The sequence below is a fragment of the Pipistrellus hanaki genome, assembly GCF_964339955.1.
Source record: "Pipistrellus hanaki genome assembly, chromosome: 18".
Lineage (NCBI taxonomy): Eukaryota > Metazoa > Chordata > Mammalia > Chiroptera > Vespertilionidae > Pipistrellus > Pipistrellus hanaki.
Window position 1 is genome coordinate 31340790 of NC_140520.1, and position 12957 is coordinate 31353746.

Genomic DNA, 12957 nt, shown 5'->3' on the forward strand with positions numbered 1-12957 from the left:
GTGCAGTTGGGGCTGAGAACATTTACTATAGATGATACAGTGAATATTGCAATCGCTCAGGCAAAGATGATGATTGAAACTAGGGCGATGGCAGTGAGGACAGAGTGGAGGGGTGAGTTGTATAAATGTAGAAGAAATAGACTTTAGCAACTATCTGAGCAGCAATATAGAAGTATGGCTGCAACATCATTCATTTCTTCTCATTAAAGACAGTTTAGTGAAATGGTTAAGAGTACAGGCTCTAGAACCAGACGGGCTGGGTTTAAATTCCAGCTCTGTTAGGGGTGTGTGTGTGTGTGTGTGTGTGTGTGTGTGTGTGTGTATGCCCTGGGCATGTTCCTTACCCTTTTTATGCTTAATTTTTTCACCTATAAATGGGGATATAACAATAACCAGCAAATGGAGTTGTTGTGGAGATTAAGTGCATTAACATATATGTAAAGCTTTTAGAACCATGCTTGGCACATAGGAAGAGCTATGAAAATGTGTGTTGTTATTATTAGCAATAGAGGCCCGATGCACAAAATTTGTGCAAGAGTAGGCCTTCCTTCCCCCGGCTGCCAGCACCAGTTTCCTTCTGGCACTCCGGACCCGGGCTTCCCTCTGGCTGCCATATGAGATCCAGGCTTTCCTCTGGCCGCCAGCAGGCACCTGGGCTTCCCTCGAAGCCCCAGCTTCATCCAGAAGGTTGCCCGGAAGGACGTCTGATCTAATTAGCATATTATGCTTTTATTATTATAGATGGTTCATCATCTATTCTGATCTCTCCAGGGTGTTGAGCTGCATGTAAGGCTGATCTGGAAGAGGAAAAATCCTTGAAGGCTCTCAACCCTCAGTCAATTTGAAGTCATAGGGTTACCTGTTTCATAAAACCCTGCCTCCCTCCATCCCAGTCCCCATTCCCAAGGTCTCTAAAAGTAACAGCCAAGGAGTTCCTACTTGAATTGCTGGTCCTTGGTGCTGCGTGTCTTGGCCAGGAAGCGCTCTGCCAGCTTTTCCAGGTTGCGGGAGTAGTCCATCTCAATCTCAGCCTTCTTCCGGAAGAAGTCCTGGAGGTCCTGCAACAGCTGCACCCGGAGCTCACACTGCTGGTCCAGGCATTTCATCTGCTCTGTGAGCTGAGCGCGGATCTCTGCAACAACAAAAGACAAGATAATCATATAGAGATCCCTAAAGGGAACCATACAGGCCAACATTTACCCCTTCCTTGTACTTGATACCTGTCCCGGCAGGTTTGGGGGTGGGGAGGAGGAGAAAGAGGAAGGGGGGGGGGGGGGGAGGAAGAGGAGAAGACTATTGAAAAACACTGGAACCAAAAATCTGCTGAATCATTTAAAAGAACGTGATTATTAGAGATAATGATATTCACAGCTACCATGTATTGAACAATTTACTGTGTTTTTGGCAATGCCAGAATTTGGGCTCTCTTCTGGCAAAGAGCCTAATGAATTTTCTCCCAACCATTCTGTTGGGTAGGTACTACTTTCACCCCCATTTTAAGATGAGGAAACTGATTCTTAAAGGAGTCAAGTGATTAGATTCAAACCCAGAAAGATTGACTTTAGAGCCCAAGTTCCTACTTGTTATACTTTTCCTGCACCTTTGTGAATTAGAGTGAGAGATCAGGATATTTTAATAAAGATAGAAAGGGCCCTGCCCAAGGTCAAATAGTGGCAATCAAGAATGAAACAAGCACCAGGTCTTCTAGGCAAGTAAACCATCTCCTTCCTGTCAAACAGATTCCATAGTTTCCAATATCACAGAATGTAAATCAGCCTTCAAGAAGTTGATATTTTTCATCAACAAATATCACTCATATCTCTGTTGTTTCACCCCCACTGATGCTCAGAACTCCTGCTTCATCAAAGCTAGAAATATTCTGGGTAAGCTCCAGCTTGGCAGATTTCTGCCTGGCCAGACTCCTTGTACAGGGCTAACAAACACCCTCTATGGAACTGCAGCAATGATTGCTCCAGCTGCAACCAGATCTGCCTCAAATGCAATACTGCATTTGTTACTGACAGGAGACCTGGCACCCAAAGGAAGCAGCTTGCCAAAACCAGACTGCTTGTCAGCTCAGAAAAGGCCTGCAGTGCAGATCCTGCTGAAGTTATGTCCCAATCCCCATCCAAGTAAATAACAATGGAGCCATTTCTTTTATCCCTTTGCCCTCCAAGCCTGCTCAGCTCAGTGCATTAGGATGTGACAGTCACTCCAACCCCAGGAAAAAAAGAGTACCCGTATTACTATGCCTTTCCTTATGCATGCCCCAAAATTCATTCCCAGATAGTAGAGCTGTAACAATGTTTTCTGTCTATGCTGTGTAATGTATGGAGCAGGAGGATCTACAGTTTTCATCTGAGCTGTGGATAAATCAGAGGCAAATCTAGGATCAGGGCTATGATGTTGAAAGGGACACCAAGCACTCCTTTAACTAAGCAATGAGGAATGGGTAAATGGTGCATTAAGCTTTCCCTAAAGTAGGTAGAGGTTCATAACCTTTCCCCAGCTTCATTTTGTTACTCTTTTCATAGATACTAGGATGTAGCAAAAGTATCTGATCCTTTATGGGTCATCTTAGGTGATCTGCAAGTGCCATTCTCACCCTCTTCGTCCATACACCTCCCCCTTGCCAACCACCATGCCAACCAGGTCTGCTGTAACCTCACCTGAACTGAAACTGAGCACCGTAGTATTGTTTCAGGCAGACAGAAAGCTGTGCAGAAAAGCCACGTACCTCATCACTCATCAAAGCTCTCTTGTTCTGTGTTTTTATGGGAGTCTGATTACAAGAGTGTTGAGGGGAACGATTTGCAGAGGGCATGTCAGGGATACGGATCTTGCCAGAGATTTCTGGGCCTCTTTTTTTTTTTTTTTTTTTTTTTTAGAAACTGCTTTTTAAAATATATATTTAAGATTAACAGTTATTTATTTATTTTAATTCTCACCCGAGGATATTTTTCCATTGATTTTTAGAGAGAGTGGAAGGGTGAGTGAGACACAGAGAGAGAAACATCAATGTAAGAAAGACACAGCCATTGGTTGCCTTCCACATAGGCCCCGACTAGGGCTGAAATCGAGCTTGCAACCAAGGTACATGAAACTGAATCTGGGACCCTTCAGTCTGAAGGCTGATGCTCTATCCACTGAGCCAAACCAGCTAGGGAAATTTCTGGGCCTCTCAAAGGCAACAGCCCTTTCCTACAGGCACCTGTACCCTTCCGTCTATTGACAGATAGAGGTCGTAGTCGTTGGGTGGGCAGAGAGGACATTTATTGATATTATTTACAACTGATCCATTGAATAAGAATCAGGGCGAAAAGGTATCTTTTCGGATGAAAAGGTACCCCATCAGTACCAGCTGTGGTAGAGGATATGGATGGGCGATGGGGCTATCAGGGCCTTTGGAGTCACCTGCAATTCATTTAAGACTTTGCACCAATAACCTCACTAATCATGGAAGTGGAAAGAAACATGGTAGCATGGATGATGCCCACCCTCCATCACAGAAAGAGGGTGCTAGGCAAATTCCCTTGATATCCATGAAGTTCCAGAGGTAGACCACTCTAAGGCTGTCCTATGTAAGGAACCAGCACTTAAGAGGAGGTCTCTGATATTTGTGAATTAATTTAAGAAGCCCCGCCAGCTCCAAGCACATACAACCAGCACAGCATTCCACCCTGGCTTTCTCAGGTGCCTCAAAGAGTGAGCAGCAAAACCCAAAGTGATGCTACTTGTGCTCTAGACCAGCGGACACCAACCAGTGGTCTGCAGACCCCTGGTGGTCCATGAGGCCCAAAAGGTTGGCGACCACTGCATCTAGTCCAAACATGGCTCTAAGGGCTTAAATCACCCATCAGCTAGAAGATGGAGGGGACATTCTAAGGGTGGGAGCCAAAAGTGACCCATCAGGCATCCTTCCAGGCCCAGAAAGGGAACATGTAGGTGTTCACTGAGCACCCTTTATATAGATCATCTCATTTAATCTTCACAACTAGGCCCAACATTATCCTCAATTATCCTCATTGCACAGATGAGAAGACTGAAGTGAGACTCGTGAAATAATTTACAAAAAGGTCATACAATTAGGTGCAGGTGGGGCTGAAGCTAAATTAAGGTTTGTCTGGCTTGTCAAAGAAATTGATCCTGGGGCAAGGAGACAAAAAGAACAGAATGTGAGTCTGAGTAGCTGAAAGTATTTCTGCGTAAATCACGGTTTCCATAGCTCTGACCCTGGAACATTCCCTTCCCCGCTTCCCAGTTGACAGGTGATTCAGTCAGTGACAGAAGTGGAAGAGGATGTGGAGGGCAATGGGGCTATTGCGGAGTCAAGTATGCACTAGCCCACTGACTCACTAACTGAGCCACATTTTGGTCAGTCCCCAACAGGGCTGGATCCTTCCCTGCTTCCTGGATCTACTCAGGGGCAGCTTTGGAGGAAGCGTTTTGCTTGTCCTGTGAGCTCATCCTGAGGTCTGCCAGAAAGTCCAGGAGGCAGAGAAAGTGAGAAAGCAATATCCCCATCCCTGAACCAGGAAAAGAAGAATGCATCTCTGCTAACAGATACCACCTGCCACTGGAGTAGATCTGTGATTTGACACCACTGAGCACCTCCCTCCCCCACAACCTGCCTAGAAAGAGAGACCTTCCTGGCTTCCATTCTCAGAGCACCCACCCAGACATTTAAGGAGACTACAACCACCCCCATCTCCAGGCTGCAGCCCCAAGACAGAATAAGAATAGCTGCTCTGTCCAAGGTAAAATGTGCTGCTTCAGGTTTTTGCTGCCACTGCAAAGACAAACAATGGTACCCAAGAAGGCAGCTGTGCCAGCCCCAGGCATCTGGCCATGCACATAAGGGGCAGGAAACAATAGGCCACTGAATGCCAGCACGCCTGGGCCATGTGCCCAGACTAGAGGCCTCTCTGCACCCTGACCTACCCACAAACTATAAGGGCAGAAAGAAGAAAGGGGCAATTTATAAAAACATGAAGGAATTCCCCACAGTTCCATCGTGTGCTCAGGCAAGTATGCACATACACACGTGTGTACACTCAAAGACACGCACACTCACACCACCCACACTATGTTCCACTATAACAACTCAAAAAGGCTTTACAAATCTAGTAATAGCTAGATGAGAGTTCCTGGGAGGGGTGATGGGGTCCTTACCAGTTCTGTCCTAGAACTACATGGGAAGAAGTCAAGCTATTGGTTTCCAGAAGCAGCTATATCTCAGGGCATGAATGAATCCAAAGTACAAAGGTCACCATCAGCTACCTGGAGTGATCAGGGACCTGCCACACCAACAATGTAGACACTAAATTATAAAACATGACAAAAATGGCCTCCCCTAGGCACCTAAGACAGCCCATTTATTCAGCAACTCTTTGCTGAGCCCCTACTGTATAGCAATCCCTGTGTTAGATGATGGTGATGGAAAACAAAGCAGGCCCACACCCTGTCCTAACGAAGCATGGCTTGACAAAGAAAAGAAAGCAAAGACAGTCTTACTGCTTCTGTTCTGAATATTCTTTATTATAACACAACCATGGTACTAATTTCCAACCTGAAGACCAAAGATTTATAAATCAACAGCAGACAAAAGAAATCAAGCAACAACCCTAATAAAAATTCAATGTCCTGACTTTTTTTCCATTGCATTTTTTTAAAAAGTGACCCTTGAATAAAAACTTGCAAACAACTTTTCTGAGTTTCAGAGCTGACCTTTGGTTGATATTTCATCCAAGATTCAAGTAAAAATTTAACTCACTGTTCTGGAATTAGACAGTGGTGGTAGTTACACAACCTTCTGAATATACTTTTTTAATCCCACTGAATTTTTTTGATATGTGAATTATATTTTATTAAAAATTCTCAACCTAACCAAATAGCATGTTCTGTGGAGCACTGTACTTCCAGCTAACAGGCACCAAAAGGAGGGAGGAATTCTCGGTTTCCATTTCTCCATTTGTATGAGTTGATTCTCAGTTCTGCATTGAATATTCTTTTTTTTTTTTTTACATGTATGGAGCCATCGCACAGAAAATCTGATAACTATACAGACTCTGTCGGCAGGAACCATGTTTTGATGTGTGTGACTACCTATGGTTGCACTGTACAGCTAACAATGCAATCAATACCAGGAACAGTCACATAATGCATTGAATATTCTTAAAGCTGCTCCTCTGGACAGCAAGCTTGGCCATAACATTGAAATCCATTGGTACAATAGATCACCATTCCATCATTTCCAAAATATGTCAAATATGTCTAATCAAAACCTGGCAAGGAGTAGTTTTTTGTTTTTGCTTTTTGTGTGTGTGTGTGTGTGTGTGTGTGTGTGTGTGTTTGCTTTTTTAAAATCCTCACCCAAGGATATGTTGATATGTTTTTATTGGCTAGAGAGAGAGAGAGAGAGAGAGAGAGAGAGAGAGGAAGGAAGGAAGAAAGGAAGGAAGGAAGGAAGGAAGGAAGGAAGGAAGGAAGGAAGGAAGGAAGAAAGAAAGAAAGGCCAATAGGTTGCCTCCTCTATGTACCCTGACCAAGGATCTAACTCACCACCTAGGTATGTGCCCTGATGGGGAATCGAACCCACAACCTTTTGATGTACAGGATGGTACTCCAACCAAGCCACCCAGCCAGGTCAGGCAAGGAATGTTTTTCCGCATGAGTTAATCAAGTCCAGGATCAGCAGATACATCCAGCAAAGCTCCCTCTCGAAAGTGCTGACTCCTTGTCCATGCTTGGGTACAGCTGAGATCCTAACTACACCTGTCCTGAGAGTTAGAAGGAGGCTCATTTTCTTTTTTAGAAAGATGCTGACAGGTTCATGAAGAATGAAATTGGGGGGTGGGGGGGGGGGAGAACAAAACTAGATACTGATTATTTAACAAAAACGATCAGGGACCTGCTACACCCAACAGTCATGTAGACACTAAATTATAAAACACCTGCAATGCAGGTGACACAGTCCTCTGAATACTGTCCTCATTCTAGAGAAAACCCAAGAATTTACCAGTCAGCAGAATACAAGAGGATTTTGTTCAGTCTATAGCCTTCAATCCAGAGATATTTGCGTTCCCTTTCAAAATTCATCCTTCCTCAGGAATTTTCTCTGTTTAAGTCACACAGAACCCCCTCCTATGAATTCCACATTGCCAAGGACAAAGTGGGGATGGGAGGGCAGGCCAGAAAACGATGTCATCTTTGGAGAGTAACACGGACACGTCCTTCCCTTGTCTTTGATGTGCTGGCATCTAGGGGACAGGAGCTGCTACTCCCACAGCCTCTGTTCAGAGCTGGCAGAGCATGAGATCAGCCCAGGGTCCCCAGCGGGAACCCGGCCTGACTGCCAGTCTTTTTCCACAAAATCTGCCTCACCTGCCTTTAGCCCTTTCACAAACACATGACGTCACCTCAGCCATCTGAAGAATATTAATTCCCAGTACCTTTCCAGCAAGTGTTATATAAGAAGACAATTGCGGCTTTCATCAGGTTCTACCCTCCATATCTCTTACCAAGACCTCTTATCTCAAGGGTAATCAGCCCCTCTCAAAACTGTTCCCCAGGAAACAAAATGCCGGAATGCCCTGCCAAGTCTTGCTCTTTGCCCTGTTTGTTTGCTTTTCTACAAACTCAGTAGTGGGAAGGCCCTTCACAAGCCCTGTTTGGAGGAGCAGAGAACCAAAGCCCAGAGAAGGGAAAGGAATTGCCGGAGGTCACACAGCCATTTAGCTGCACGTCTAGGCCTGAACCCCAGGTCCCTGGTTCCCAAGCCAACGTTCTTTCTTACTGCAAATATTTACTTGGGTCCTTTTAGGAGCTCTGTGAATAGAAAGACAAAGTCTTCCCTGAAAGTTATCAGAGTAGTATGTGAGAAACAAGTGAAAAAACCTATAACAAACAAGGTGAAATGATAATATAAATAAATGAGATATGCACACTATACTGTGAGGGCAGAGCGAAGGGAGACATGTATCAGCTTCAACCTTCGGTGACTGATTATTATTACTAATCTATGAGCAGTCAGTGTTCCAAGAAAAGGCCCTCAAGCTACTTTCAGTAAAGCAGAAAACTCCTCAATGAGTATGACTTTTACCCTATTGAACACAACGTAGAATGTTAATCCAAACAGCCAAGCAACAAATAGCTACTACATTTATGGAATGTGTGGATGTGACAAATACTTACTGTTTTTCTTTCCTTGCATCCATACCCTCCCTTCCTCTTAGCTTATTACTTTTGGTACAGCTGATTCCACCTCCACCCTCCCCAAAGGTGGTGGAAGTGACCTCCAGGCCTTGTTTGGAGACAATGAGTCTGAGACTGCTGCCATCTTGCTACCATGAATGGCAGGCCTGGCTGGGAATAGAGCTGGGCTGAGAAAGCAGAGCTGAGAAACAGAAAAAGGAAAATTGAGCTCCCGAATCAAGTGATAGCCAAATGCCAGCCTATCCATGGCCCTTTTAGTCACAGAAGCCACCTCATTCACTCCTTGCTTAGAGAAAGACCAAACTCCTTGAGGAAGAATTTGTTCGGTTCACCAACATACTCCTGAGACCCAGAAAATACCTGGCATACAGTAGGCCTTCTAATTTGTGGAAGAAAGAAAGGAGAGGAGAAAGAGAGGAGAAGGGAGGACATAGGTCTGAACTAGCATTCTGAGGATGGGTAAAATTTCAGTAAATGGAAGGGTGAAGAGACAATATTCCAGAGGAAGATAAAATGTAAGCCAAGAGATGGGAATGTTGAAACGCAGCCTCTGTGTGAGGCCAGGAGGAGGATAGCTTAGCTAGAACAAAGAGGAGCGGCCCCGAAGGCTAACAGTAGTTTGGATTTCAAGCAGCCAGAAATGGAGGTGGTGAAAGGTTGTGCCATGATGAAAACCGAGTTGAAGGAAGATCAGAGTGGAAGAGGTCTGCTGGATGGATTCCTGGGCCTTCTAAATTAAGAGATGGAGTTCGCATTAATGAGCAATCCAGGCTGAATGATCCAGAGGTCAAACGAGTAGGAGATTTCCATGAGTGGAAAATCCCTGCACATACTAACACTAATCATTAGTAATAATACAGACTTTCAAGCCAGTGATTCTAAAGCTACTGATTCTAAACTATCCCTCTCTATCCACTGGTAATCAAACAGAACTTGAATTTGAGACCCTTGGGTTCAAAGGTAAGACAGTTATCTTGGTGGGAGGAAGGAGGGGTGGTAAACTGGAGTCCTGGACTCCCTCACTTTCCTTTTGACTACAGTTCTCTCGGTGGAACTTTAAGGTTAGCATCTTTAAAACTATCTGACCTGTGCAGCAGACTGTTCCAAAGTTATGAAAGAAAGAACCTCTCCGTCCCTTGCATTAATTCCACAATATCTAAACACAATGCCTGCCACATTGGAGACAAAGAGAAACTAGCCAGGGAAGGAAGAGGAGGAAGATGGCCCCAAGAGTTTCAAAAGGGCTTTCCATCATCCATTAACTTTCAAGCCCCCAAAGGAAGCCACAGAAAGCAACCTTATAAAGCCCATGAGGCAGGAGGGTGTGGAGGGGATATCTCAACGAAGTTTAATCATCACAACTGCTTTGGCAAGCTGCCTCAGCTCTTTCAAGTTACTCAATAGAAAGTCAAAGACAAAGGGCTCCCAAATGAACAAGCTGCCACATCAAATGCCAAAGTAGTAATTCTAGCTCCTGGGTTTTGCCTGAGATATTTAAGAAACAGAATTTCCAGGATCGAGAGTCTAGAATTAACTTGTACTACAGACTAAAGGCTTGGAATGAGACAACCAACAACTCCTCTGGGGAATGTCAGTTGGTCTGATGCCCCTGATTCATTGCTAGAGGTAAACTGGAAATCAGTACCCAAGGATAATAATCAGCCAACAAATCCAGCAAATAATGTACTTATCTTATGCTGTCTCTGTACAAAGATCTGTGTGATGAACACACAAGAAAATGTAAGACATTGTCTTGCTCTCAAAGAGCTCATAATCCAATTGAAAAAGGGAGGATTAAGTGCAAAAATATTCAACAATATAAGACTAAGCCAAAATAGTAGCCCCAGACCATGTTCAGAGGAGATTAGTATAAACCAGTGTCTTGAGGCCTTGAACTGGGGAGGATTTAAAGAGATATACAGGTGACAAAGTGGTCACTAGAGCAAAGGTAAGGAAGCAGAGATGGGCAGATCAATATTAGGAGGATGTGAGTAGAATACTGTGACTTAAAGGTTAACTCAGAAAGTATGGAAGGGGCAGGGAATGGAAAAGCAAGAAAGGGCCAGCATGCTCCACGAGTAGATCAGATACCAACAATTCCAAAGGGATCTGTAAACTGTGGGCAGAGCAAGGTAAGAGTCTATCTACGATAGTAAAGAAGGACAGCACAAGCTGATTCAAAACCCGGGGATTCCCTACCAACCAACTCCGAAAACACCAGATGTCAATCTAACTTGTCCACTAGAGTAACGGACAACAGCAAACTGTATGTTGTTCAATATTAAAACCCATACCCTAAATTCCTAGAGAGCTGGCCCTGGAGGGTTTGCGTCATTTTGCGCAAGATCCAACTTTGGCATACAGTTCTGGCACATTGTTTCAGATTTACTGGTAGTTCAACAAGCACAGACCAAGCACCAATTAGTTGTAGGGGAGAGGGATAAACAAAGATAATTATGGAACATCAAGAGATTCACTTGGCCTTTAAAGTGTCTGTGGAACTTCCAGTTTTAGTCTCCAGTCTGGAGTACTCAGGAGAGATTAAGTCTGGAAAAAGACATTTGGGAGCCATCAGCAAGTAGATGGGAATATGAAGTTAACCACCAAAATGAATGCAGCTATCCATAGAAAGCATGTATTGATAGAATGAAAGAAAAGCAGGCCTAGGCCTGCAGACATACTCGTTTAAGTAGAGAAGAAAGTAGGCTGAAAATGAAACAAATGAAACAACATTGTCAATAACTGCAAGTCACTTAAATATACTAGAAGGACCAAGAGTTTTAACATTGGCAATTCAGAGTTTATCATTATTGAAAGCTTGCTATGTTGGACTCAGTTTATCCATCACCCAAGATGAAAACAACTGCCTTGCCAACTGGTTGAACAGCTTGTACTGCTCCAGGTGCAATGGCTGTTCCTGGTCCTTCATGTCGTTGGTGGACCAACCTGACAGAGCCTTGCCTTGTACCCATGCCACATGCTTCTCAATTCCCACCCCAGGGTTTCCCTGTTATCACTAAGGCACGATTTGGCGGGACTTGCTCAGACATTAGCCATGTGTCAAGAACATAGGGAAGGTGAAGCTCCATGAAGTCAACCCTTGACCAATAAGAGATGAGAGCTTGCAAGTGAAATCATCTCCTTCCCCCAGTGGATGGTTGAGAGATGCAGTTAGCTTCACATGGTTTCTCTGAAGATGTCCCACAAGACCAGCTTATAAGCAGTCACTTAAATTTGCCTTCTCTCTCTCCCTTTCTAACTTCCCTTTTCTTCTCATTCCTGCTTCCCTGGGATGGATCTCCCAAATCAAGTGTAGACTTTTGCCTCTGGTTATTCTAGGAAACCCAGACTAAGACACTTACCATGTGCTAGGCACTATTCTAGATGCTGGGTTGATAGTCCCTACCTTGATGAAATAGATTCCAATGGAAGTATCTGCTTAGCAGTTGCCTGAGAATAGCTAACCAATTATTTTTCAATGATCTAGGCTTTAATTCTAGCTTTGCCACCTACTACTCGTGTATATCCTTGAACAAGGCACTTAATCTCTCTATGTCTGTTCCATTATCTATAAAATGGAGTTCTTAATAGCAACCACTTGAATGAACTTATGAAGAGTAGAAGAGATAATATATATAAAGTATTTATTACATGCCTGGTCTCCACTCCATTAAAAGTCAACCATGATTCCTCCCACTACACAGTGAGGGACCACTGAGGTTCAAAGAGATCAGCTAAGATTGCCTGAGGTCACCCAGATGGTTACAGATCACAAAAGGATTTGAACCTAGATGCGATTAATTCTAAAATCAGTGCTCTTGACCACTCTTTTACACCTATTTGTTTAAGACTGAGAAATGGATTCATTTTGTTGTCTTTCATACTAGCAGTCTATAGTTCTAGGCTGGTAATATCAATTTGTTAACAAAAGGGATCCCAGGCCGGGAGCAGGAGCTCAGTTGGTTAGTGTCCTCCCAATATGCCAAGGTTGGGGGTTGATACCCAGTCAGGGCAAATACAAGAATCAACCAATGAATTCGTAAATAAGTGGAACAACAAATGGATGTTTCTCCCCCTTCCCACCCCTCCAAGATCCTCTCTCTCAGTCAAAATCAATTTTTTTAAAAATTTTAAAAGGGATCCCTGAATTTCTTCAACTTATCAAACAAATGGTCCTTATTCTCACTGTCTTAACTCTGCATATTTAAATGTATGTGTTTGGGTAGAGTGAGAAAATACTGTTTTAGCATTTCTTCCTGAGGGCTATAGCAACAAAAAGTCCACACTGCCACCCAGAGATGCTATCCATTAGAGAGGCAGCAAAGCAAAATCTGACTCTGGAACCAGACTTTCTAAACTCAAAATGCCAGCTCCAACACTTCCTTCTTAGCTGTGTGCCCTGGGCAAATTCCTTAACCTCTCTGTGCCTCAATGTCTCTATCTGCAAAAGTTCAATAGCAATAGTACCTACCTCATAGGGCTTTTGTGCATTAATATTCATAAAATAACCTGAACATGCCGAAACTGATTTGGCTCAGTGGATAGAGCGTCGGCCTGTGGACTGAAAGGTCCCAGGTTCGATTCCGGTCAAGGGCATGTACCTTGATTGCGGGCACATCCCCAGTAGGGGTGTGCAAGAGGCAGCTGATAGATGATTCTCTCCCATCAATGTTTCTAACTCTCTATCCCTCTCTCTTCCTCTCTGTAAAAAAATCAATAATATATATATATATATATATATAT

General features: G+C 43.8%; 2 protein-coding genes across 8 annotated transcripts in view; both read right to left on the reverse strand.

The window, feature by feature from the left end:
* The window catches only part of IKBKE (inhibitor of nuclear factor kappa B kinase subunit epsilon), a 251761-nt gene that overhangs the window by 165448 nt on the left and 73356 nt on the right, over nucleotides 1–12957 (reverse strand). The window lies entirely within an intron of this gene.
* SRGAP2 (SLIT-ROBO Rho GTPase activating protein 2) overlaps nucleotides 1–12957 on the reverse strand; it is a 224934-nt gene that overhangs the window by 134785 nt on the left and 77192 nt on the right. For all 7 annotated transcript variants that reach the window (XM_084865846.1, XM_084865844.1, XM_084865845.1 and 4 more), the window contains exon 3: nucleotides 940–1132. In XM_084865846.1, coding sequence (XP_084721972.1) covers nucleotides 940–1132 — 193 coding nt within the window. The remainder of the gene's footprint in view (nucleotides 1–939; nucleotides 1133–12957) is intronic.